At 35.2% G+C, this 25,299-nt stretch overlaps 1 protein-coding gene across 2 annotated transcripts in view; it reads right to left on the reverse strand.

Annotated features, from left to right (window-relative positions):
* Positions 1-292: 292 nt before the first annotated feature.
* CDH10 (cadherin 10) overlaps positions 293-25,299 on the reverse strand; it is a 106,239-nt gene continuing 81,232 nt past the window's right edge. The window contains exons 6-12 of one of the 2 annotated variants that reach the window (XM_074899546.1): positions 24,322-24,509; positions 21,158-21,411; positions 17,358-17,494; positions 15,091-15,212; positions 4,327-4,435; positions 2,338-2,589; positions 293-1,469 (exon numbers count right to left, since the gene is read on the reverse strand). In XM_074899546.1, coding sequence (XP_074755647.1) covers positions 982-1,469; positions 2,338-2,589; positions 4,327-4,435; positions 15,091-15,212; positions 17,358-17,494; positions 21,158-21,411; positions 24,322-24,509 — 1,550 coding nt within the window. In that variant the 3' untranslated portion in view covers positions 293-981. Of the gene's footprint in view, positions 1,476-2,337; positions 2,590-4,326; positions 4,436-15,090; positions 15,213-17,357; positions 17,495-21,157; positions 21,412-24,321; positions 24,510-25,299 lie in introns of both variants that reach the window. The other variant, XM_074899545.1, reaches the window with a different exon arrangement.

Raw genomic sequence — 25,299 nt, forward strand, 5'->3', positions numbered from 1 at the left:
AATTTTAAAGGAGATTAGGTTACCCTCAGATGGTTTCAATACAACACACAGCAGTTTGTCACCAAATGATTTGTCTTCATCGAAGGATGGTGCTTAAAAATAATTGTTCAAACATCTTTAGACACCTTATCCATTGCACTTACAGATCACCTCTGATGATGCAATTGTGATTTTAAATTGAGAACAATAGAACAAACAAGCAAATAGAACAAATGAACAAGCAAATAGGTCTATAACTTGATCCTCTCCCTGTCAGCACAAGCACTTCAGATTGTGTTAAATCTATGGAGAATACTGCAGCATAGAGTACTAGCAGTTGTCTGTGTTGTCACTGGAGAAAATTAATGATCTCTTCAAGCCTGGAATTGATGGCCAGAACAGTCGTGCAAGCATCAACATAGTTGTAAAACCTGGTTTATTTCTTAAAAATAAATACAAAAATATAAATATAAAACATTGGCAGATAGAATTTGATGGAATGGAGTTGCACAAACTTTTTTTTTAGAACCAGCTGCATATTACACTTATTAACACCACGTGTACATTTTGTTTTAATTTTAATGTACAGATCAGGACATATTGGATTTTTTTCTTCTTTGCCATCTTAAAAGCTGCACTTGCAAGGATAGGACATGTACCTAACAGAAGCGGCTTGTACATGAGGTTGCTTAAGGGATTATCACCCTGTTCAAATTTCTGAAGGTAAGGTATTGTTTATTTTACTTGCTAAAATGGACAACATTGAATTTCCATAGCTTTGGCTCTTGGAAGGTGATTAAATAAAATGCTGTATATATTCCAAGTGGCATCCTACTAGAAAGAATGAATGACATTAATGGACAAATGAAAAACAAATTTTAAAAGGAAACCATTGTGCTGAGTGGCAGGAAAATTTTCCTGAATGTTAAATACTGTTGAGTGCAGAAGGTGTCTGTAAAATTACTTCCGCTCAAAGGAAACAAAAATGTAGCCTACTGGAGATTAAGAAGTGTCTTTGTCACTTTCCCCTCCACCGTACATTTCAGCTAGCTTATTAAACCGAGGGCCCCATTCTCGGAGGTAATCATAGTTTTGGTCTCCTTCAGTAGTACCCGACTCTAAGGAGCTCAAGGATTCAGCTATTGAATCATTTCCTTCATAGGCATAGGTTGCAAGCGAGTCATACGGTGGTGCAGAAGGATCAGTATCATGCTCTTTTAACCTTTGGTTAATGAAATCTCGGACATCTGTGTTATCTGGGGCTGAAGGAGTCCTCCGTGGTACAAAGAACGTTTCAGGGATAATGTCTCGTCGAAGCTTCTTATCTTCAATAGCTGCAGGATTCCTCAGTGTGCCAATATCAAAGGCCTGTGTGTCTTCCTCTCCACCGCCTTCATCGTTATAACTCACAATGTTGTCTCTGATGTCCTCTTTAGAGAGGATTAAAGGCTCCTTCTTTCGTTGCCTCTTTAGAGCAGCAAACAGCACCACTATAACTTAAAGAGAGAAACAACGAATGGGTAAAGATCTCTATTTAACAATTTCTTAGTAGCAAAGCCACCAAGTACAAAAGCTTTATTTCTGCTACATTTCAGAGATTCATTTCTGTCTGATAAATGGATAAACATCTCCATCTGTATTACAGTAGCACTGTAAGATCTATAGCAAAATGTGCTCTTTTGCACACACATTGTGTGCTCTGCTTTATAGAACCATGAGCTTGTCTACACGGTCTTTCTGTAACTTTAATGAGTATTAAAGTAGACAAGTCTGTTCTGAAGATCTTTTCCCTTTTTAAAGCTAAAAGTATACTGTTAAAAACTGGTTTTGAGATGACTTATAGGTCATTAGTGATATTTTGAAAACCACAAAATGGAGATTTTACAAAATTTACATTTTTTTTTTAATTATAGCACAGAAACCTCTGAACAGACACTGCTTTAATATAGTAAAAATACTGTTTACTTGCATATTCTGTGTGAAATATATACTGCATGTGACTTTAGACAGTTATTTAATATAGAAGAGACATTTACTCAAAAAAAATTAAAATTGAAGACATGAAAGTGATTTTTGATTATGCTATTCCTTCTCTGGTTTTCTTTTTCAGACAACGAAAGAACAAAGATGAGTTTCTGGTTGCACACTGGTAGCTTTAACAGTCTTGGACTTGAGTTCTTATTTACAATCTCCAATACCCAGACAAATAGGTTTTGCCTTTTTTTTTCTTTTAAGTTGCAGTTCACTTCTTCTTGCAAAACCCATTACCATTAATTTCACCAACCTGCATAGTTTTGTGAAATGAGTCAGGCCTGAAGCATTTGTCCATAGCGGGAAGGATGCATTTTTTTTTCTTACCTAGCAAGATAATGATGCAGAGGAGAATGGCAACGAGTGCTCCGGTGCTGAGGCCAGCAGGGAGGAGCAAGGCCTCAGCGCTGCAGGACTGCATGTTCCCCCGGCTGTCGCAGGCACACACTCGAATGGTCAGTGTGCCAGTGCTGCTCTGGATAGGGTAGTCATTGTCTGATATCACCACTGGTAGAAGGTAAGTACTTATTTCATGTCGACTAAAGCCATTCCTTCTGGTCAGAATTCTGGCAGTGTTATCTAGATTGATTAAAATATACTGTTATAGACTATATGAATATAAAATGTATCATTTATAGAACATGCAAACCATCATATTTTACATCACTGGTAGTTTTGAAACTGTTCCTGATATCACAGTGATATCTCTCTTTATCTAATAACATTCCCATTTGATTAGAAAGCTATTTAGAATTTTTTATGTACATCTGGCCCAATTCTCTGTGCTTCAGCACCACCTTCGAGTGTCATTTGAAAAGAGGATTTCTCAAAGATTAAAATGTTTGCTAGATTAATGCATGCAGTGTGTGACACAATTCCAGATCAGGGCTGAAGCCCTGAAATGAAGTAGTCAGCTGACAAAAATCAACCTTCCACTTCATGCTGTTCAACAAGAACTCTGTTCTGAAAGATCTTTCTATGGATCTTCTGTGGCAACACCCACAGGAACGCTATCTCTAAACTCAGTATAAGATTTTCCACACCAAAACACTTTCAACATATCGTAGAACAATGAATTATGTACCTTAACACATGGAGTAGATTTGGGGAGTAAAAATTGACTTAGGAATTTAGAAAATGTGAAAAGCAGTAGGTTTTCCTGCACTGTTTTGAGAAGTGAGTTTACTAAACTTATTTGTAGCAAACAAATCTTAGTTGTATGCAATATCTTTCAGCATGAAAAGCTGTTCACTCAGTCCAGAGGGAAGGAAAGGAAGGGAAGTAATGAATAACAGGGAGAAACTATTTCTTCTATAGCTAGGGCCACAACATTAGAGTTGTCAACTTGTTAGTGTAAAAGAGAGAAAATACAGATTTACTCTTCATTAGAAGGGAAATTTAATTTTCATGATAGCTGTGGATCTCTTGAGATAAGTGGTTAGCTATCTTGCCAGACATTTTCAGGATGAATTAAAATAACCCATGTGCAAAAAGAAAGGAAATAATTACAGGTAGAAAAGAAATAGCAAGGTCTATACCTCTATACACTGAGGACCTAGTCACCAGGATATAATGTTGTCTAAAATATCAGTTGTTTTTTTTTTCTATAGCCTCCATGATGTGAAACACAAAATTTATTGCATCTCTTCATTGATTTTGTGTATTTGTATCTTATTTGTGTTCATTCAACACCAAAATTATGTGTCTGATGGATCTTCAAAGACCTTTGCTGCTGGGGATTTTATAAGGCACCCAAACAATTTGATTTCAATTTTCCACTTTCCCTACTGTTATAATTTTTTTTCTCTATCTACTGTACAATTCTTCATGTTGCTTGCAGGCTATGACTTCCTGAAATCTTCACCAGGAAAAGAGGATTATTCCCATTGTGTTTATGTCTTTAGCACATTTGAAGTCTGATACCGTGTGTGTGTGTGTGTGTGTGTCCCCATTTATTTCTTCTGTAATCTAGAGCCCTCTCAGTTAATCATACTGATAAAGTGAAAAATCTGAACTTGTCAGGTGAAGCCATTTTTAAGCATTTTATCCAATTACTCACCTCAAACCAACACTTTTACTTATTTTCTTTATAATTTGTTTTATCACATTTTTGCCATGCTATATTTTTGCCTCCCTTACACAGATAAAAATGTAGAAGTCCTAAACCACAAACAGTCAGGTTAAATTATAATTCTTGCTAGCAGTAGCCTCAATGGCTTCTCCACATATTGATAGATATCAAAACCAAATATATTTCAGGAATGTATTCCAGACAGCAAAGATAAACTCCTTCCCTAGAACAGGCATGAATTTTACCTTCATTATCCTGAACAGTGAAGTTAGGGTTAACAGCAGCTAAACTGAAGAAAAATTTTTGTCCACCAAGAGGGTCATCTTTGTCTACTGCACTTATGGTTTGAATAAGCTGCAGGGAAAAAAGGAAGTAAACAACAAAAAAACCCCAAATACACCTAGTTTTTTTGATACAGCTGTCTGATTACTTTAAGAAGACTAGAATGGTTAAGACAATAGTCAAACTATGCATTTATTGACTTCATAGTTAATAATGACTTAATACTTAATCCGTAGAACATATTAACTGAAAAAATATTAAACAAGCATATATAAGTTTTTTCAACAAGACCATCCATACATGTTTCATGTGGTGATACATGTACATGTATAAAATGGCTAGCTTCTATCTCAGTCCTCCTTGGTTCCTTTTTTCAATACATATTTATAAGTTTTTGTAACTACATAGAGGACAAAACTTGCCAAAAATAGTTTTATCTGTAGCCTAGGTAATTTTTATTCTTCATATCTGATATATAATTTTAAATTGAAATCAGCACCTAAGACAGGAATTCAGAAGTTTGTGGTTTTGGTTTTGTTTGTTTGTTTTTTAATAATTATGGTGTTTTATCAAATAGATGTTTCTGATAGGGAAGTTAAAGTTTCAAATTAAAATTCCAAATAAAAAATAGGTTTATAAACCAAGATTTTTTCTATTTATTAGTATAGCAAAATACACCAGTAAGATTCCTGAGATGAAAAATGCCAGTTAGATGATATATATATATATTTCTAATCTTGCAAAACATTGTAGCATACTCTACAGATGCACCACCTCAGCGTGGGATGAGAATCCGGTGTCACAATTCTCATAGTAAATTGCATCAAGTCAGTTCAATACTTGGACTGAGTGCTTTCTGCAATGCCTACAAAAAAGTTGGCTTATTTTTTGGGGAAGTAATGGCAAGCCCTTTATCAACATTTATTTATCTGTCAGGTAAATGAATGTGTGGCATTTTTTCACTGAAGTTTCTATACCTAAGGGTAGCAAAATGTCATTTCCCAAACAAAATACAATTTTTGACATATTTATTGCTTTATTTCAGACTGGTTTTTTTTTTTTTTTTCAATACCATAGCAATAAAACTGTACCTATAGCTGATTTTTTTTGGTGCATGCATGAGTGAATGTTCAGTTATGTTCTTAACTTCCAGAAGTAGGTTATTCTTTAGCCTAAGTAATTTTTATTCTTCATTTCTGATCCATCATTTTAAATTGCAGTGTTTTCTCAAGCATGGAATTACGTTTAATTTTTGACACTCTCATTCCCTATGGTATACTTTTTAAACCCTATTTGTTTTTCCTCTTCCAGTTTTTCCAAATACAGCTATTTCTCTTCGTATCACAGCTTTTGTCAGGACTGATCATCTTTAACATTAACAATCGCAATGTACTCCTGTTTGCCTTAATGAATGTATGATTAACTCCCACCTTCCCTCTTGTCCATTGAGAATACAGCAACAAATTTCTACATGAAGCAAGGATTGGATTTCTTTTAAAGTCGCAGCTTGCTTGCTTTCTCAACTGGACTTTTGTCTTTACTTTCTCTCATAAAGCTCTAATAATTTACAAGATTAACAAAACAGACAATAGAAGCATATAAATTTATTTGGTTTTAATGAATGAAACTTTTCATTATTTAGTGAATTATTAGAAAATAAATCTTCAGACATTTTCAAAATTACATAAAAAAACCACTAGTCCATTTTACTTTAAAATTGGAGACCACGAATGTGGTTGGTGTTAAGCTGATGAAAATCAGCTCCTCCACTTCTGAGTGTCCATATTTAGTTTAAAGGGAGTATGTAGAATTTTTATAGTCTAAAATCTTTTATGGTTTATAGGGATTATTCAACTACTATGCACTACCAACCAGTATCCCTTACTAGAACCACAGACAGCAAGAAAAGATCTCTTATTATATCCCTCATTCATCACATTGTAGCAATTGAAGTTCTCAGGGAACTTCTCTGTTCAAATACTGATCATGTTTAACCTTATGATACATTTTGCAAGCAAATTCAGGTAATTTGCTTACATTAGGAATAAAAAAAAAAAACAACCTGCTTGTGGTTTTTTACTGTTGCAAACATCATTTAGATATTAAATTATAAGGATAATGAAAAAATACCAGCAATGATTTGGCTGACTAAATATTATGCCATTTCAAGTTACTTGTTTAATATCTTCATAAATGTTCTGGACAATGGTATCAAGTGTACCCTGATGAAATGTGCTGATGTTGCAAACTGAGTGGGGAAGTGAACACTTAATGAGGGAGAGCTGCCCTGCAGGAAGACCTGGATAAGTTGGGAGAGTGGGCTCTCAAGAACGTTGTGAAGTTCAACAATGACAAGTGTAAGGTCTTGCACCTGGAAAAACATGATCCAGAAGTGCAGCACAGGCTGGGATCTACCTGGCTGGGGAGCAGCTCTGTGGAAAGAGACCTGCGGGTCCTGGTGGACAACAATTTCTATATGAGTGAACAGTGTGCTGCAGTGGCAAAGAAAGCCAACAGGATGATGGGTTGCATCAACAAGGGCATCACCAGCAGAGACAAAGAAGTCATTACCCCACTCTATTCAGTGCTTGTCAGGTCACACCTGGAATACTGTGTTCGGTTTTGGTCTCCACTATACAAAAAACAGGCTGGAGAGGATCCAGAGCAGGGCCAGAAAAGACCTGCGAAGCCTGCCATATGAGGAAAGGCTGAGAGAATTGGTTTTGTTCAACATTGAGAAGAGAAGGCTTAGGGGAAACCTTATCATCAGGTTGCAGTATTTAAAGGGTGGTTACAAAGAAGGTGGAGACTCCTTTTTTACAAGGAGTCACATGGAAAAGACTAGGGATGATGGGTACAAGTTACTCCTGGGTAGATTCCAGCTGGACATGAGAGAAAAATTTTTCACAATGAGAACAAACAGACACTGGAATAATGTCCCCAGGGAAGTGGTGGATTCTCCAACACTGGACACTTTCAAGATTCAGCTGGACAGCATGATGGTCCATCTTGTGTAGATGATGCTTTTGCCAGGAAAGGCTGGACTAGATGATCCTTGAGGTCCCTTCCAACCTGGTATTCTATGATTTTATGATTCTGTTTTTTAAAAGGCAAAGTCTTAAGCATGATCCTAGTGAAACGTGCTTACATACATTGTCACATTTACAGCAGATTAAATTGCAAAGTATATCTAGATTAAATTGTAAAATATATCAAAACCAAAAGCATTATTTGCTTTGTCATTCTCAATTAGAACCTAAACTTTTAAAATATTTATACATTTTTTTCAAATAAGGATATTACTGGAAATTCACACTTGAAGTGCATTACTAGCTCATTTTCAAACGATGCCACGTACACATTCCAACGGAGCAAGTACTCATCAACTCCTGTGTGAGCCTGGAAAGTTCTCCTTGCAGTATCACTGGTGCACTCAAGTTTCTTTTGTATGTCATCACAAGGAACCTTCTATTCACCAGATTGGGAGCTCAGTGTGGATAAAATTTATTTAGAGTCGGACTTTGGAGGGAGCAGCATCTTCCTTTTAACTTTTTGAGGCACTGCATAATCTCTTGTGCTCTTTTGAGGCCTGTATCTGAAGCAAACTTCAGACAACACATAGACATAATATAAAAATGAACAAGGGGGAAAACAGATTCCTCCTGCATTGCTGGGAAGCAATAAAAGTACAGATGTAGGCCACAGTCAATGATACAGAATGTTTTGGTGATTTCTTTGCTTTCCTGCTTCATCTCTCTCATAGACAATTATAGCAGCATCACAGGTCTGGATGCCCTAAATAGGATATATTTGACTTCCTAATTGTTGACTTGAGCAAAAAGAGTTATCACAACTTCTGTTTGAGAATAGGTTGAGGTCTGGAATCCCTCTCAGCTGCTTTTTTTTTTTTTTTTTTTTTTCAAAATAGTTCTGTTGTATTTGTTTCCTTCACTCTGCTCTATTTCCTCTATTTCACCAGTTGTGATCACAATGAGGGTGAGGAGACACTGAGAATCCCAGTGTGGCACAGGGAATTATGCTTTCACGATTTTTTCAGACTAGCCATTTGTACTCTAACCGGTCTGCCTCTTCTCCACGACCTCTCTAATTAAGACTTGGGATGGAGCAAGACCTTTCCATCCCATAGCATTTTTATTGGACTGTTCTTTGTGTTTGACTCTTCCTTTCATTCTCTAGTGAAAGAAACAGGTGACAAGTGTTTCCTAAGACTGATAGTTACTATCTTCTGGACTTTCAGTGTATTGTGCTCACTGCTCCATATCTTGTTCCTTCAGCATTCCACTCTCAGCCATCTTGAGGCACCTTATGGATCTCATGAAAGTAGGTCATTGCTCAAATTTCTAATTTTTTTCATAAATCTAACCACTTTAAACAGACTGAACTACTGTCTGACAGGTAAATCCAATGACTCTACAATTTTTATCCAGTTATTATCCAGTTGTCTGTGGGCACAGAACTGTTGGGAGTAATTAAGATTGTAATTAACCATGGGAGCTGTGTTGCACGAGCTTTCCCTTTTGTGCAGTTGCTAGGCAGCCACTTGCAATACTGTGTTTTACCAAACTTGGACTCATTCTTGAAGCTTCAAGGACCAATAAAGACTTCGGTATACTGCTTTTTAGCCATTGCTTGCTTGACTTTGAACCTCTGGTCAGTAATTGATGGCAGGGTAACTACTTAGAGTCTCTTAAATATATGTAAATCCAGCTGAATTAAAAATAAATATTTCTAACTGGGTACACCTCTTTATTTGTAATCAACATGTACGTTAGTAGCTTTTTCCATTTCTCAGTGGCTTTCAAATATAAACCTACAATTGAAAGCAACTGAAATGGCAGCGAGTAAACTCTGCCTTATGGGTCATCTACCACCCAGTGTTACATTGTAAATATAGACAATGGGTATTGAAGAATATCTGCTAGTTTAATGCACATTTTTGTTATTTCTTAGTAAAACTGAGTCATACTAATAATGAAATGTTTTAGTCCTCCATTTCTTAAATTTGTCTATACCATTTTGTACTGTTTTTTAAAAATGTAATTAAAAAACCCAGCAGTAACTAACCAGAAGATAAGAACTTAAGTCTTATTAGAAAATCCTGATTAAGGGACCCTTTAAAGGAGAAATTAAGTACACCTAATTTCTACTGTCCCTCTGCCTTTCTGTGAGAAACTGATTTAATAAACTAGACTTTTATAAAGTGACAGATTATCAGGAAATGGCTAGTTATCTGAAGTTTAGAAGTTATAAAAAATTTTTATTACAAAAATGGAAATCTGGGAAGTCTTTTGTTTCCCTGGAATTCTCAGAAAATTATTCTCCATAACCTTTATAGCTACAGCAACTATATTGGTAATTGTACAGACACAGATCAGTAGTTATAATCTAAGGGTGTTCTTACATGATGTTATGCATACCAGTACGTATATACTTGAAGAAACTTATATAATGTTGGAGTTTTGACAAGAGGCAAGCCTAGTTAGTATTCCAATGTGTTCAAATGCATGTTAGTCTTTGTTCTGTTTGACTCCCATAGGACAGGTCAGGGGGAGTGCTTTTGGTTTACATTTAAAAAAACCCCAACAAATAAACAGAAGTTGAAAAAGTTATATTGCATGTTTTGCGTGCTATTTCTTGATGATACTGATAACTATATTACTGTGATATATCCTATTTTACACATGGTTTCATATAGTGCTGTTTTTCTCTTAGACCAGTCACCCATGGGATACCTGCCCTACACCCACAGTAAGTTGTTTCTCCTTGCTAGCAATGCCACAACCTTAGGGAAGCCAAGGATGTTACTCTGTCTGAAAAAAAAAAAAACAGGAAAGTAAGGGCTGAAAAGTAGTCAAAGAGGGTTATTAGCAACTAAAACCTGATAAAACAGTAGAACAAAGTTTGCTGTGTAGGATGCATATTCCAACACAATTCACCTTTGTGTTTCGTAGGTCCTCACTGAGCATCAGTTCTACCCACTGTTCAAATAAGTGGTTATTTTTTGCTAAAATAAACTATGTATATGCTTTTAAATTCAGTACAAAGAGCAGAAAATATAATGTGCTATTAGGAAAAAACCCTCACAAATATTTATAAACCCTGTATTGATTTGTATTACAAAAAACGTAAAACTCTGGGAGTTTTTTAAAAAAGTAAGGCAAGAAGAAAATCCTGATGCTACTAAAACCACTGGAAGATATAAGATCTATGGAAATATACTGAAGGAACTAAAGTAAGAATAAATCAGAAGAGATGGAAAAGAAAAAGAAAAAATTATTCAGGTAAATTGACCACATACATAGTATGACGAAGAAATTGAGGGAGATGCAAACAACAAAGATAAAATAATATTTCAGGATCAAAAGATATAAGCAAGTTCTAGAAAAACATCTGAAAAAAAAAAAAGAAGGAAAACTGAATGCTAGAAAATGAAACCACAAGGAATTTAGTTTTTCAATAGATATATATATATAAGCTATTTTTTCAATAAAGGCAATAATGATTAGAAAGACACCTGGTGAATATAATATGGAAATTGCTGGACATATAAAGATATGAAAAGCCATGTTTAAGCAAGGTTATGGTGGGAAAAATATCCCCGATAAAGTTTTTTTATGAGGGTCAAATGAGTTGATAAGATGAAGAGCAACATAAAAAGAATTGTTTCAAGAAACCTAGTGTGTTTATATAATTTATGATGAATTTAGATATAGAAAAAAGAAAAAAAAATCATCCATATTTTAAAATGCCATTGAAAGAGACTTCACGATGAGCTAGACTGATTCATATAACATTGGGATATGTGAAAAAGGAGTGGGAATGCATAGATTTGGTAAAATGAAGGCTAATAGCAAGATTGTAACGAGCATGCTTAGAGACCCAAATAGATGAAAATACAATTTCCTCACTACTTATGAGGCTTTGAAATCTGCAGGGAACCATACAGTTTACCAGCTTCCTATCTGTGGCTCAGGCAGGTAGTCCTTCAAAGGACATGATCTTTGAAAGGAACAGAACACCACTGGGCACCCATCACGGTATAGGTCTGTTAACGCAAGGACTATGTGATTTGGAATATGTTTGTTATCAATATTTTAAAATTTCATGTATATAAACACCCAGACACACATACACATATGTATTACAATGACCCAAGTAGGGGAAGATGATGAACAGCCAAAGGGAAATAAAATTAAGCAGTTGTCCATTTAAACATCACAATATACTTGTGCCAGCTTCAGGTGCTCAGGTGCTGGCAGCAGCAGTGAGTGGGGAGCGGCCGGGACTGCCCCGCGCCGGACACAGCCGGTTCCAGGCGGCTCCAAGGGCCCCAGCGCAGGGCACAGCTGAGCCCCTCAGCCCCGGGCGGGCGCCTCGGGGAAAGCCTGGGTAAGGAAGGGCAAAGCGCTGCCCGGCAGCCAGGCCCGAGGGAAACGGGGGCAGAAACAGCCCTGCGAGCCCCCTGCCAGGGGAGAGCGGCAGGAGGGCAGGAGGGGCTCCAGGCGCCCCGGCAGAGAGGCCCCTGCGGCCCTGGCAGAGGCCCCGCTGGGGCGGGGGTTTCCCTGTGGCCTGTAGGAGAGGACCATATGCTGCAGCAAGTTTATCATGAAGGACTGCAGCCATTGGGGAATACCCACACTGGAGCAGGAAAAAGTGAGAAGGAACAAGCAGCAGGGAGCAGGAGGAAGAGGAGTCAGTAATGAAGGGGTGCAGGTGAACCTGGAAAGAATGGGAGATGGAGGGAAGGTGTTTCAGTTCTGTCTCTGTTTCTCACCATACTACCCTACTTTTAACTGGTAGTAAATTAATTTTCCCCAAGTTTAGTCTGTTTTGTCAGCAATGGTAATTGGCAAGTGACCTCCCTGTCTTTGTCTCAACCCGTTTTCTTTTTCATCTTATTTTCTCCCTCTATTCTGTTGAGGAGGGAGGGAGTGGCTGCGTAGGCACCTGGCTTCTGTCCCAGGTCACCTCATGTCTTCCTTTCTTCTGGCAGTTCATTTACAAAGGGAGAAGAAGGGCCCCTCTTCTTACCATGAATATGTTGAAAAAATATACTCAGCTTCAATGTAAAATCTCTCTAAAGTAGGATTGACTTCTGCTTTCTATACCGATTCCTGTCCTTTACATTAGAGGATCTTTGGGCTGGCTGCTAAGCTGCCAGATGTGTGACACCTGGGAGCTTACAAAACCACTGGGAATCCATGTGCCCAGATGCCCAGCTCCTGGCTCTTCTCACCTGGGTGTAGAGGACAGCTGAACGTCTTGGTGTACAAGGCTGCAGCAGTACAAGCATTTCACTCCTTTCTTCCCCTCAACTCCTACTGAGTCAGCCTTGTATAGTTCACATGGAAGCCTCCATCCCCTTTATGCCATCACTCCAAGATTGTCCTCATTTTGGGGGACCACCATCAAAATGGCATTCTGCCACAGGTGCTGCTTGTTTGTAGTTTGAGCTTTTTGGAATGGGGTATTCACGCTGTTTAGAAGGTGTGATCTGACATCAGTAGTGACAGCAAGAGAAAACAATCACAGGCCCTTTGAGTCACTCCAACACCCAAAATCACATTTCATAAAAAATACTCTCATGCTATATTATGTATATACACTTATATATTATATATTTATTATATGTTATACTTTATATGTTTATTATATATTATATAGTGTGTATAATATCTATATATGTATCTGTTATTTATATATGTATCTATTTTATATATACACTTCTATATAAACCATAATGGAATTCTAAAGGAAAATAAACTGGAAAACTACAATATTCCTTAAAATGTTTGTCAGTAGGAGATAGGAAATATTTAACTTAATACCACAGAATTTGTGACTGATAAAATATCCTAATAGTTTCAGTGATACAATGGAAGCTTTAAATTTCATCATGTAATTATGAAAACCTGAAAAGAACAAAAAATAACATAAATGTGGGAAGAACCAAACTTAGAGAATGATGTGCAGTATGGATTGATTAGATTCAATTTCTCAGGGCAGACAGAATTCCAAAATAACAAGCCTTACTTATGATCTACCATTAAAAAAGAAGAATATAATTACTTTCCAATAGATCATTCATGTTACCGTACATTGCATTTTTTTTCTTTTCTTGTTAATTGTTTTCTTTAAACAATCATTTTCTACTCAGACTTTAAAAAAAAAAAAAATTATAGCCCTTTTAGTAAACTTGACACTTTTTTCTAATAAAGGAGACACTACTGAACTCTATAACAATTTAAACAAACATTTATGGATGCGTACACTTATTTAGCTTCTCATTTATTAATTATAAATGATTAATCCTTTTTTTTTTCAACTTTTTAACTGACAGCCTTTTCTGAATGTGAACAGAAAACCAGTGTAATGCAGAAATAACTTTTATATTTACTTGTAAGTTATACTGACCTTAATATTCTAGATAGCTCAAAAAAAAAAAAGTTTCTCAAAATGTGTCTACATGAAAATATAACTGTTCTATTAAGCATTTCTGGCAACCTCTATAGTTAGTAACCTGAACAGACAGATACTAAAACCTCAAATGGAGCAAGATTTGTATATTAATGCATTTAGATTTTTTTTTACCCAGGATTTTTTTTTTTTTTTGTGAAACTGGAAGAGGAAAATTCAGTGCTCTGCGTTTTCAATTCTTAATCCCTATCTCATATTGTAAGTAATTAAAATATTATTTTAGCATTTACAGAAGACACTACAACTGTCAGAAATTCTACTTGTTTAACCAGCAATTTCTAGTTACCTAACAGCTTGAATTATAATTCCTACAGCAAACAAATGCGCTTGCTCAGTATCTTTAGATATTTATGCATTATAGATTTTGGCCTTAAATGCTCTGTTCTAATTTCCAACCGATGTTACTTTAGGAAGAAGAATGGCAACCTGAATGTGAAATTCGTAATACAACCTGTATGCCATACCTGTAGGACTCAAACAATTAAGACAAGATGGCACTTCTCTTGCATTCTAGTCAAAGGTGCTAAAATGATTGCTTTAGGTACTACTGCTACCACTTTAAAGGATTTATTATTGGCTAACTGTGCTCTGAGACATGCTGTGCTGTAATAGGAAAACATTTTTTTAACAGTTCTAATAAGCAGTTGGATATTAGGAGCTACATATTAAGCAGTGAAGTCATTTCACTTAAACTGAAGTACACATTCTGTAGCCTCTAAGAGTCAAGCCAAAATATTATGTTACCAGTCCAAAAAATGTATGTTTTCTATTTTCTTGTCAAAAGTTTTGTCTGCAATGATAAAAGATAAGCCTGACAATCACAAAAAAAAAAAAAAAAAAGTGACAGATGTAGATTTCTGTAATTGCCATCAGCATTGATTGAAATATATCTGAATCTCGCTATTTGAGAGTTACTGAAAATATAGATTAACTTTTTAGTAGTTACATTTATCATTTTACTTTGTGAAGATATGACCATGTCTCTTGGACATAGCTAGTCTGGATTTAACAGTAGTACATGGTTAGGTAAAGTGGTAATTCACATGCTGATGCTGTTTTAATATACTGATTTTTCATTCTAAGTCTTACCTACAGAGCTACTTTGATTTCATTTTTAACATTTCAAAAGCTATTTCAGACATGATTTCTCCTAAGCAACAGACAAGAATGATCTACAGTTGAGTGCTCTAGCAAGACTGGATAGTGGGAAGTGTTTATCAAAGGCATACCTGTCCAGCTCTTGCATTTTCACAGACAAAAGTATCGTAGAATACAGCAAACTGTGGGGCATTGTCATTAACATCCAAAATTCTTACGTAGACAGGAACACGAGTAGTATCTTTGGGGTTGTCTGACAGGAGAAGAGAAGAATAATGACTTTATTTTTCTCCTTTTTTTTTTTTTTTTTTCAGTTTTCTTCCAAATTTCATAAGCAATAGCTAAGCAAGATTAGGTGTGAAACGTGAAAACACAGTGTACAAACTGATAGCAGACAAGAACCAGGTCTCCTGAAAAATAAATTACTTAGAGTAAAAAATAAATTATTGGTATCTAGTGAGCGATTAAGATTTTACATTAAAATAGGAGCTGCAACTGTTAATAATCTATGCAAATATAGTATATGAAAATTACGTCCGCTACTATAATGACAAATTTCATTATTGGGTGGGCTTGAGAGTTTTATTCTGCTGTAAGGTTTTGATTTTTAAATTTAAAATTATTGATGATCTGTTTTGTTTTACATAGAAAAGACATTACTGACTTTGGGTATATGTATTTTGAAAATTTTTCAAGCTTTCCTCTCTTGTGCCTTAATTCCAAGAAAACCAATGAAAGCATCCCCCAAAAAATTCTGGTGATGAATTGATAAGAATCAGAGGGCTTATGTTACATTGCCTTAAAAAATATGAGTTTAGATTTTCAGACCTTAGGTTAAGAAACAAGATTAGTAACCTTCTCCTTGCCAAATGCCAACCCCCTAGCATTATTTAGAGTGCTCCCTGTTCTCACTTGCTCTATCTAATTGCCATACCAATAATCTGAAATAATGCCTGGGAGTAAAAATGTATTTTTTTTACATTTTTACATGGACTTCTGCTAGATGGTAGCTAAATATTATATGATTTTGCAACTTTATGGAATGAGGATAAGTAAAAATAGAGAAGATTTAAAATTACTGACTTTTTTTTTTTTTTTTTTTTTCCTTTTAAGTGTCTTCAAATAAAACAGTAAACATTTAGGAGTAGCTGGCATTAAGTTCACTTGCTATTAATAAAATCTTTGCTAGAGTGTGATGTGGATCTTTTTGACATCAATTTTTTGACAATTCAGTTTAAAATGGCAGGTTTAAAGCACTGTTTTTCATAGTCTTGCATTTTTGTACTAACTTTCCAAGTATATTCTATTCTTAACACTGCTTTTCTGTTGTATCATGCTTCACAGGTAATATTTTTAAAGATTTAAAGACCTAAATCTCTCCCTTCACATCTTTCTCCAAAACTAATGTACCTTTTTGGAGAATGCTAGCTACTCCAGATAAGTCCAGAACATAAATTTGCTGAAGTATCCTGACCAGGAAGTAAGTTTAGCACTATGATATAAGCATACAAGGATATTAAGTTTTTAATTATATAAATACTTCTGAAAAGTATCTTATAACATTGGACAGCACTGTGAAGAACTGTAAGCTCAGGACCATGCATCACAAGGAAATAAAAAAAGGTTAAAAAAATTTAAAAAATACAGCTACCGGATGTGCTCAGTACAACCAGCCTGGACTACAGAAATGGGGACAGGCAGGTTGAACAGTTATTTGGCTGGACACGATGTTCCATTTAGCTCTGTGCAGCATAGTTCTTGCCAGCCATGTTTCATTGCTGATCAGCATTTGTTCATTTTTTCTGACTGATGCAGAACTACTTTAAAAAAACAATGTCTTTGAAAGCAAGTAATCCTCACTAGCTGATTTCAAAAGATCAGACCTTTGTCCATTAAGAAATTTTCTTTCGGGTAATTTGAGTTAATCTCTATATTGTAGCAGGTTTAGCTTTCCTCTTTGTACTTTTAACATGAAAATATCTATCTGTTTAAGATAGTCCAAGAAATGCTACAGTTTAGGGATCAGACTAAACCTAACTTGTAAGATGCATTGATTCCAAGAGCTGTAGGTGTAGATATGATAGGAATCCTGAGCTCTGCTACTTTAACAGCAAAAACCATGCCATTGCCCTCAAAGAAAAGGAATGAAACAGAATTCCTCCAGTGTAATTATCTGAGTAACCTTACAGAAGTAACTTGGACGTTAAAGGTCAGAGGTGGAAGTAGGTGAGGAAAGAAGCAATGACAAGACAGCTGCTGTTGGCCACACCCAATTTACTTTCCTAGAATATTTTGCAGTAAGTGGTGGGGGGAAGAGAGTATTTTTTTCTCATTAAGTCACAGCTGTAACTTTGCAGGCTAAGGAAAATTGAAAAGATAAAAGACCAAACTGGCTTACTGATCTCAGCTGCTATAACACTAAGGTTGTGCCACTGTGATATTTCACGGTCAAGTGGCTTAGAAGTATAGATGGACCCGTTTCCAGAATGAATATTAAATATCCTGTCGAGGTCAGTGTGACGATCCAGAGAAAATCTAAATATGAAAAAGAAATAAAAAGTATTGCCAAAATGATAGAATCAATGGAATAAGCATATGTTTCACAAGTCAATATAGCTTTTAGGTTCTATATGTTACACTACAAAGGCTATTTTTGTGAAGGCATACATTTAGCTTCTATAAACACTTATGAAAATTCTCAGGGTTAGTTCCACAGTATAAGGAATAAAAATTGCAATAATTTAATAAATATGTGTCCTGGTTTTGGCCAGGATAAAGTTAACTTTCCTTAGGCTAAGAGGGAGCACAGCTGAAGGGCTGGGTCCTGATTGATCATTGGATGTCAATGATCAGTCGTCACTATGTCATGTGACGCCAAAGCTCAGCATATGGGCAGGCGTGAGCTCTCTCACATGCATTGTTTGTTTCATTTTTGGTTTCTGGATCGGCTGGGTAGAGTTTGGTGAGGTTGAGAATAGCTGCTGGGAACGGGCTCTGTATTTGTTGCTCTTCGGTGAGCTACTACTGCATTTTACCCGTTTCAGACTACTATCATTCTGTTGGTTTTGCTAGTAATTTTTTTTTAATTTAACCTACAAATTTCTTCTTTTTTGTCCCTCCCCTATTTCACCGGGGGAGGGGGGAGTAAACAGTTGGCCACATGGCAATTTACTACTGTCTGAGTTCAAACCACAACAATATGATACAAAAGTATAATATTTGATCATTTGAACTTTTATGCACATATATGAGGATCATGAAAAATGTCAGAATTTCAATAAAATAATTAAAGAATTGTTTTACTACTGAAAGAAAAATTGTCTTTGATGTACTGTTCCTTCAGACTGAGACTGAGTTAATTTATTAGTTTTTCAGAAGTCTTTTTATAAGTTCAGCTGTGACACTTTAGAATACATTAATTTACTAGAAATCAAGTTAAAAATCCTCTATAAAAATAAGTTCACATGCACAACTTTCATTTTCATGAATGTACTGATGTTAAGGGACCTTATATGTTGCTATAGTTGCTATACTTCTGCAGGCAAAACTACTAAAACAATATGGCAGAATGTCAAACTAGAATCACAAAATCGCACTTTCCTCCATTTTTTTGTTATTTAACACTGCCTTCAAAGTTAGGATTGAACCTTTGCTGTGTTATTAAATATATGATGTTGTGGAGAACAGAACATTTATCTAACTACCTGGCAGAATTGGGCCTAATTAAAATGAAGTCTGCCAGTACACTTGTACAGTGCAATAGAAACAATTATTTAAGTTTCTCTGAATTTTTATGAGGGATCTAAACAGTTCATCAAGTGTATCTGTTTTTACTTAGAGTACTTAACTAAATTGAGCCAAAAGAAAAAATAATCTAATATGAAAATAATATATATATAACATTTTGGTGGGTTTTGTATTTTAATTCCACCACACACAATAACATTAATATGCAAACCAAACAAAACTCCAACAAAAAGCTGACACCAAAGTTAATACAAAACCAAAAGAAAATTAGAACAGGCAAAAAAGACCTCTAAAAGTTCAGGAAAGACTTGCTTTTTTTTCTTTTTTTTTTTTTTTTTACTAGTTAAGTATAGTAACTGGTAGCTAAAAATGAAACAAAAATCTGTCATTTTCAGATAAATTATATTTAAGACTATTTGTCTTATATGATAACCATTTGATTTTACTTCATCCATGGCTGGCATTTTAATGAAGAAAAGAACTAATTTTGACAGCACTCTAGCTAAGGGATTTTCAATTGGCAATAATCACTGCTCTGGCTAACAAGTTTCTTGTTTGTTAAATATGCTATGCCATTTGATAATAGCTATGAGAAAAGCACATACTTGTGCCCCATCATATTATTTCTAATGCCTGAAAATGCTACCAAAATTATTATTTTCAGAAAATACCTCTGTATTAATTGAAGAAAATAAAAATCAGTGCAACTAGAAGCTATTTGCACTCAATTTATAGGAAGACTTATATAGAATTTTAATAAACAGAAACTAATGTTTTAAAATAAACAGCTAAACAGAAGAAAAAAGTGAATCAATTCTACAACCTGAAGCTGTAATTATTTTTTTTTTAATAGCAGTATTAAAATAATATACAAACTGCCCTAATTTCAAAGTATGACAACTGTCAAAATACTTTATTTTAAATGTTATCTGTTCTCTTCTGGTGCAAAGACACAGTACTTTGTATTTAATATCGATATTGTAAGAAGTAAAAGCTTGTAAAAACTTATCCTAGATAATTATTGCTTAAAGGAATATACAGGGTTGCTTTGAAAGTGAGGAACAGAGCAAATACTAAAGAGAATTCGATCTACACTATGCATTTGGTTTAAAGTTTTTCAACTAGACAGCATTAACCGAAAAATAAAAGAAATGACTGTACTATGAAGAGCGTTATCACATATATCTCTGATATTTTTCTTCAAGAGAACTAAATCTAGTTTCAATGGTTCCCGCCAATTCTTTTAGACATTTCTCTGCCGTTATTTCTATTTGTTTGCTCCACCTGCCTCTTCTAATATTTTCTATGGGAGAAGGAAAGAAACATCAACAGGACATAGAAAAATATAAAATAATCTTTAGGTAGTTACTCTGTGTAAATAGTGGTGATTAGGGAAATACCTACCACAGTTCTTCAATTCATCAAGTTGTGTCAGGAACAAAGTGAGCCCAAGCTCCAAGTTTGTTCTTTTTCCAGTCATGATTAAGACAAAATAACTACTAAAAGTTAGACAACTGTCAGTTGTCTCATGCAATTAGAGTGGGTAAAGATGCAATGATAAGTTATTTATATATTCTTAAATATAAGTTATTTATATATTCTTAAATTTTAGAGGCTTGGTGTCATCTCCTATCTTTTCCATCCACACAGATCATCATGGGAGAAAATTAGATTCAGTTTCATTTCCTAATCCAGTTTTACCACCTGGGCCTCATTAACAAGTATGTGGCAATTGACTTCAAAGTCAGTAAATAAGGTTCTTTTGCCAGAATGTAATATCTGTATTTTGTTTGGCTTTTCAGACAACTCACATCCGCCTTGGACAGTGTTGTCTTACCAGCTTCTTAAAGTTTATGTATTATAGAAAAAAAAAAACCAAACCCCACACCAAAATATTGTTTAGTACATTCAGCTAGATGCAGTGTAGCATGTAGCATCTAGTAGTATACATAGAAAGGATTTTTAAATATATTAATTTTTTAGTGTTTAATTTCTCGGGGCATTTGCGCACACACAAAGATTATTTCTGTATAGCAATCATTCTGGCAAGCCTACAAAGCAGCAGGCAGATGAGATCAACACTGCATACTTTCCAGGACTGACTAGAGAAAGCATTAGAAAGTTCTGTGCCCTTCCTCAGCCATAGACTGGTTTGGCACTTTTTCACAGTGTGAAGCAAGAAGTAATCTTGAAGAGCCTACCTGAAATCAGTGTGTAATTTTAAAAGTACTAGAAAACATTTCCTGTGTCTCTTGCATGCAAGTGAAAGGCTGTTCCCTGAGGTGGAATCTTAGCAGCATTCTCAATTCTGTCTAACTCTGGGACACTAATAAATAACAGAAAAAATATTAGCATCTTCTTCCTGTGTACAATGTATACATGAAAATTCTTGTCGTATTACTATTTCGCTAGCAAATTACATGATTGTGTTTACAGAGACTGGAGTATTACCTTATAGGACTTGAGGCTGAATCAGGATCTCGTGCCATTACAGTTCCAATTATTGTCCCCAACTCAATATCTTCATGCACCTCAAAAAGGTAAGAAGATCTGCTGAAGACGGGAGGCTCATCTACATCGTCTACTGAGATTTTCACAATAGTTGTATCTTTGAAAGGCCCAAGATAATAGAAGCGTGGATCCACATGTGTATTCTCAGCTTCTACTTTCAAGGTATACAATCTTCTCGTTTCATAGTCCAGTGGCTAAAAATGATGATGATAAAGTTTATTAAATTAGATTATATACTGACAGATGTTGACCTATATACATAATGGAAACTGAAGAGGATTCAAGCCTTATCAGATCTTGCCCTGGGTTGCAGAAACCCCAAATACAGTTCAAATATTCCACAGCATAGGGACCACTTTCTCTAGTAAGAAATTTCCATTGGTTTTGGAGGAAGTTTCTCTTCCTAAATATTATTTCAATCGACATTGCACCAATGACTAAAAAAAATTCAGTGTAAATTTACCGATTATTTTGTGAATTTTGCAGCCCTTTCACAAGAATATGAATTTGAAACGATCATATAAAGATTTAAAATAACTTAAATACAGACGTGAAATACTGACATTTCAGAACAAGGTACTTAATACTAACATTTCTCAAGAAATACTATAAACTCTTCAATAATCAAAATGTCCTGACTATTCTTATCTAACAAATGTAGCTGGCCTTAAATATCAGGAATGTTTTCGGTTTCTTTTCAGGAGGGCGTTTTTAGTTTGTGGGGGGGGGTTTATTTGTTTGGGGGGTTTTTTGTTTGTTTGTTTGGTTGGTTTTTTAGTATTAGAGAACATGTCAAAGTTCTCTATATCCAGAGAAACAGTAAGAGCTTAATCTTGTTCCTTTAAGTTTAATTTAATGAATCCAACATCAGAGATTTTTTTTCAAAATAGATTTGACATTTTTGTCAGCAGTTCCTTTTTAAAATGGAAGGAGGAAAGGTTCTGGGTTATAATTAGAAATCATTTTAGATAGAGAAGAACCTCTATTCCTTCCTTTTACTAACTGTCATAGATGAAAAGTGTTAGCTAATTTATGATACTGAGGAAATGAGCAAGCTGAGAATTTACCTTTCTGACACAAAGAAGACTTCATTAACTCCCCCAAAATCTCAGGGAGATATCAGACTGGTGGTTTTCATTCATCAAAATGGTTGGTAGAAGATTGTTTTTTCCACCTAACTGCTTTTAAGTAAAAATTAATGTTCACCACAGTAACAGCCTAGAAATTTAAATAATTTATTTAAGAGCAGAAAGATGAAGTCCAGTAAAACAATGAGTTTCCCCACTGACCCAAACTTGTTTTTAAAAAATAGAACAGAAGGAAGAATATCTATGAGTATAATTGAGAAATACAATACAGTGCTGCTATTTAAGCTAGATCTGAGACTATTGTGTCTATAAAGTGCAGCATGCTGCTGTGAAGAGATGCCAGCTTCAAGCCTAGAAGCAAAGAAGCCATGTTAGTCCTGCTTTATTCTAATTAGCTGGCTTAATTTGCCAGAAGATGTGCCACACAAATGTACTTAACTTGCTACTAGTACATTCACATGCAGTTTTGACATCTCCAGGTTATGCTGTAATACATAGATATAAAATGTGTGAATTATACAGGCATTCCAGCATATCATCAGTAATGAACAAAACTGTTGCCCAAATATATGACATTGTGGCAAAGCAATTATTTTGTCTGTGAGAACTTGTATAGAAAAACTTGTATTGAAAATAAATTCAGACTTAGGAAATTCAGGGCTTAGTAAAGGAACACCAGCTATTTCTAGTTCTTCACCACTGAAAACAGAAATTACAATCAACATGGCCAAATAAAAAATAAAAGTAAATAATATTTTAATAAATGAACAAACTGAACATATCTTCTTCCTTGCTAGTTAATGCTGTTGTCTGTGGTATCCAAATAAGCTCTTTATTTATCAATATGAGAAAGCATCCTGAAAATTGCAAAATCTGTCAGACTGCTAATGATAAAATGAGAAGATCTTGTTTATTAGCATTTATTGGTGACATTTTTGGAGCTGCTGTGCTATAACTTATGATTTTTTAATGCCTGATCCAGTTATTAGACTGTTTTTTCAAGACCATATTGATTTAATATAATATCACTCTGTATGAAAAATCTGAAGGAAGCAAGTAAGCAAGAGTCATCTCAAGAGGAGCCTTCACAAACCTCTAGGAAAAGGAAGAATATCGGGCCCCAAGCTTTGTATTTTCATTCCTTCCCAGATAAACTAGAATGCTGACTGTGAACATAGAATACAGAGATTAAAAAGGAAACACTCTAATGTTTGCTGAACTTTTCTTGGTTGCCATTATCAAGATATGTGGAGATATATTTTATAGTAGTGTTTAATTCATTATTCTCTGCTTACAGAGGTTTATTTTAAAAGCTGTTATAAACAGTGGTTTATGTTAGAAATGGTGCCTGAACTCCTTATGGCATCTCAAAATGCCATAGGAAAAACTGAGGTACTTCTGGAAGAGAATTTGTTGAGGAGTAGGAGAATGTAATTTCTTGAGGTGTGAGATGTTGTATTTATGAAAATGCTTTGACATGCAAGACAGAGGGCAGAACTAAAGCTAAATCTGAAACAGGGACACCGTTGTTATTCACTGCTCATGTGTTAACTAGCTGACATGTTGGAAACAGGAACAAAACAATAGCTTATAACTCTGCTTCCATGAGCATGTTTGTGTTCTGGCATACACTGGTCACCTAAGTTTATGGGAAACTCCTAGATAATGAAAACATATGTCTCTCAGTAGTGAGTGAACTGTTTGCTGGAGAAAATAGTTTACATGAATACTAAAGTATTCTGTATTTGAAATCACAGAGATAATTAGTACTAACATTGGAGATGGTCCATTTTTTACATACCTTGCTGGCAATAATGCTTTATGCTACATCTCAGATACTGTTACCACCTGTTACTTCCAGTTCATCTTAAAAGGAAATAGTACTGATCAGTCACTGATGGGAGATGCTTGCAAGTGTTAAGCAATTAGAACACAATCTAAGCACTTTTTTTTCAATAAATATTTGTGGCATAACATTGACATCAAAATCATTTAGTGAGTGTTGTTAATAGACACCTTTCGCACAGTTATGATGCCTTCCTGTGTGTCCTTCTTTGTCACAATATCAAACATATCTGTCCCATCACCATCTATAATTCTGTACTCTACTTCTGCATTTTTTCCAGTGTCTGCATCTGTGGCTTTGACACTACCAATGGCTGTCCCAACTGGGGAGGACTCAGGAATGCGGAGGTGGATGGTACCTGTCAAAGAGAAAAAGAGCCACTCAGGAGCCCCATAAACCATTATCCATGCATTAAGTAACATTGTCTCACACAATAGCTGATTACATATTTTTGTGTATCTTTTATTCCAGAGAACTTCCTTTTTAATACTGGGAGGATGGGCAAAATGTGAGGTAGAGGACTGTGCAGGAGAAAATTTTTAAGTAGAAGGCTGTAAACAAAAGTGCACAAAAAAAAAAAGGCAATGAAAAACAGAGTCACAGAAAAATAGTTTTGAAAAGGACTTCTTCTATCTCAAAGAAAAATCAGATATTTCTGTGCTTTTCTTGTCTATGTCATTCCTGAAACATCATCTGAAAGGACTGCTCTGGGTTCCTTTCAGGATTCACTCTGCTTTCCCCCTTAATATCTAAGATGAATCTTTTGGGATACATTTTACATCTATTTTATCATGGAAGCAATACAAAGAACAGAACCCCCTGACTATGCTGGCCAATTCTGGGCAATTCCAGCTTTCAAAATTAAAATAGTCAGAATCAATATTAAATAAAATTGAATGACATCTTAATGCAGGGATAGGTTTTTGAAAATCCACAAGCAGAAGGTGTGCCTACACTTGTTAGAACAGTTAATTCATACTTAAATAAGGCTTATGAACGTTGCAATTTTGGTTTTGTGCTACTTTCTGCAGCTCAGTTGTACCCATTTATTGCAGTGTCATACAGCTGATAAAAAAACATAGGAATAAAACTGTCATCATTTAGACATGCTGCAATACATTGAAATAAATAACTTACCATACATTTTA

The sequence above is a fragment of the Athene noctua genome, chromosome 2, assembly GCF_965140245.1.
Source record: "Athene noctua chromosome 2, bAthNoc1.hap1.1, whole genome shotgun sequence".
In the NCBI taxonomy this organism is placed as follows: Eukaryota; Metazoa; Chordata; class Aves; order Strigiformes; family Strigidae; genus Athene; species Athene noctua.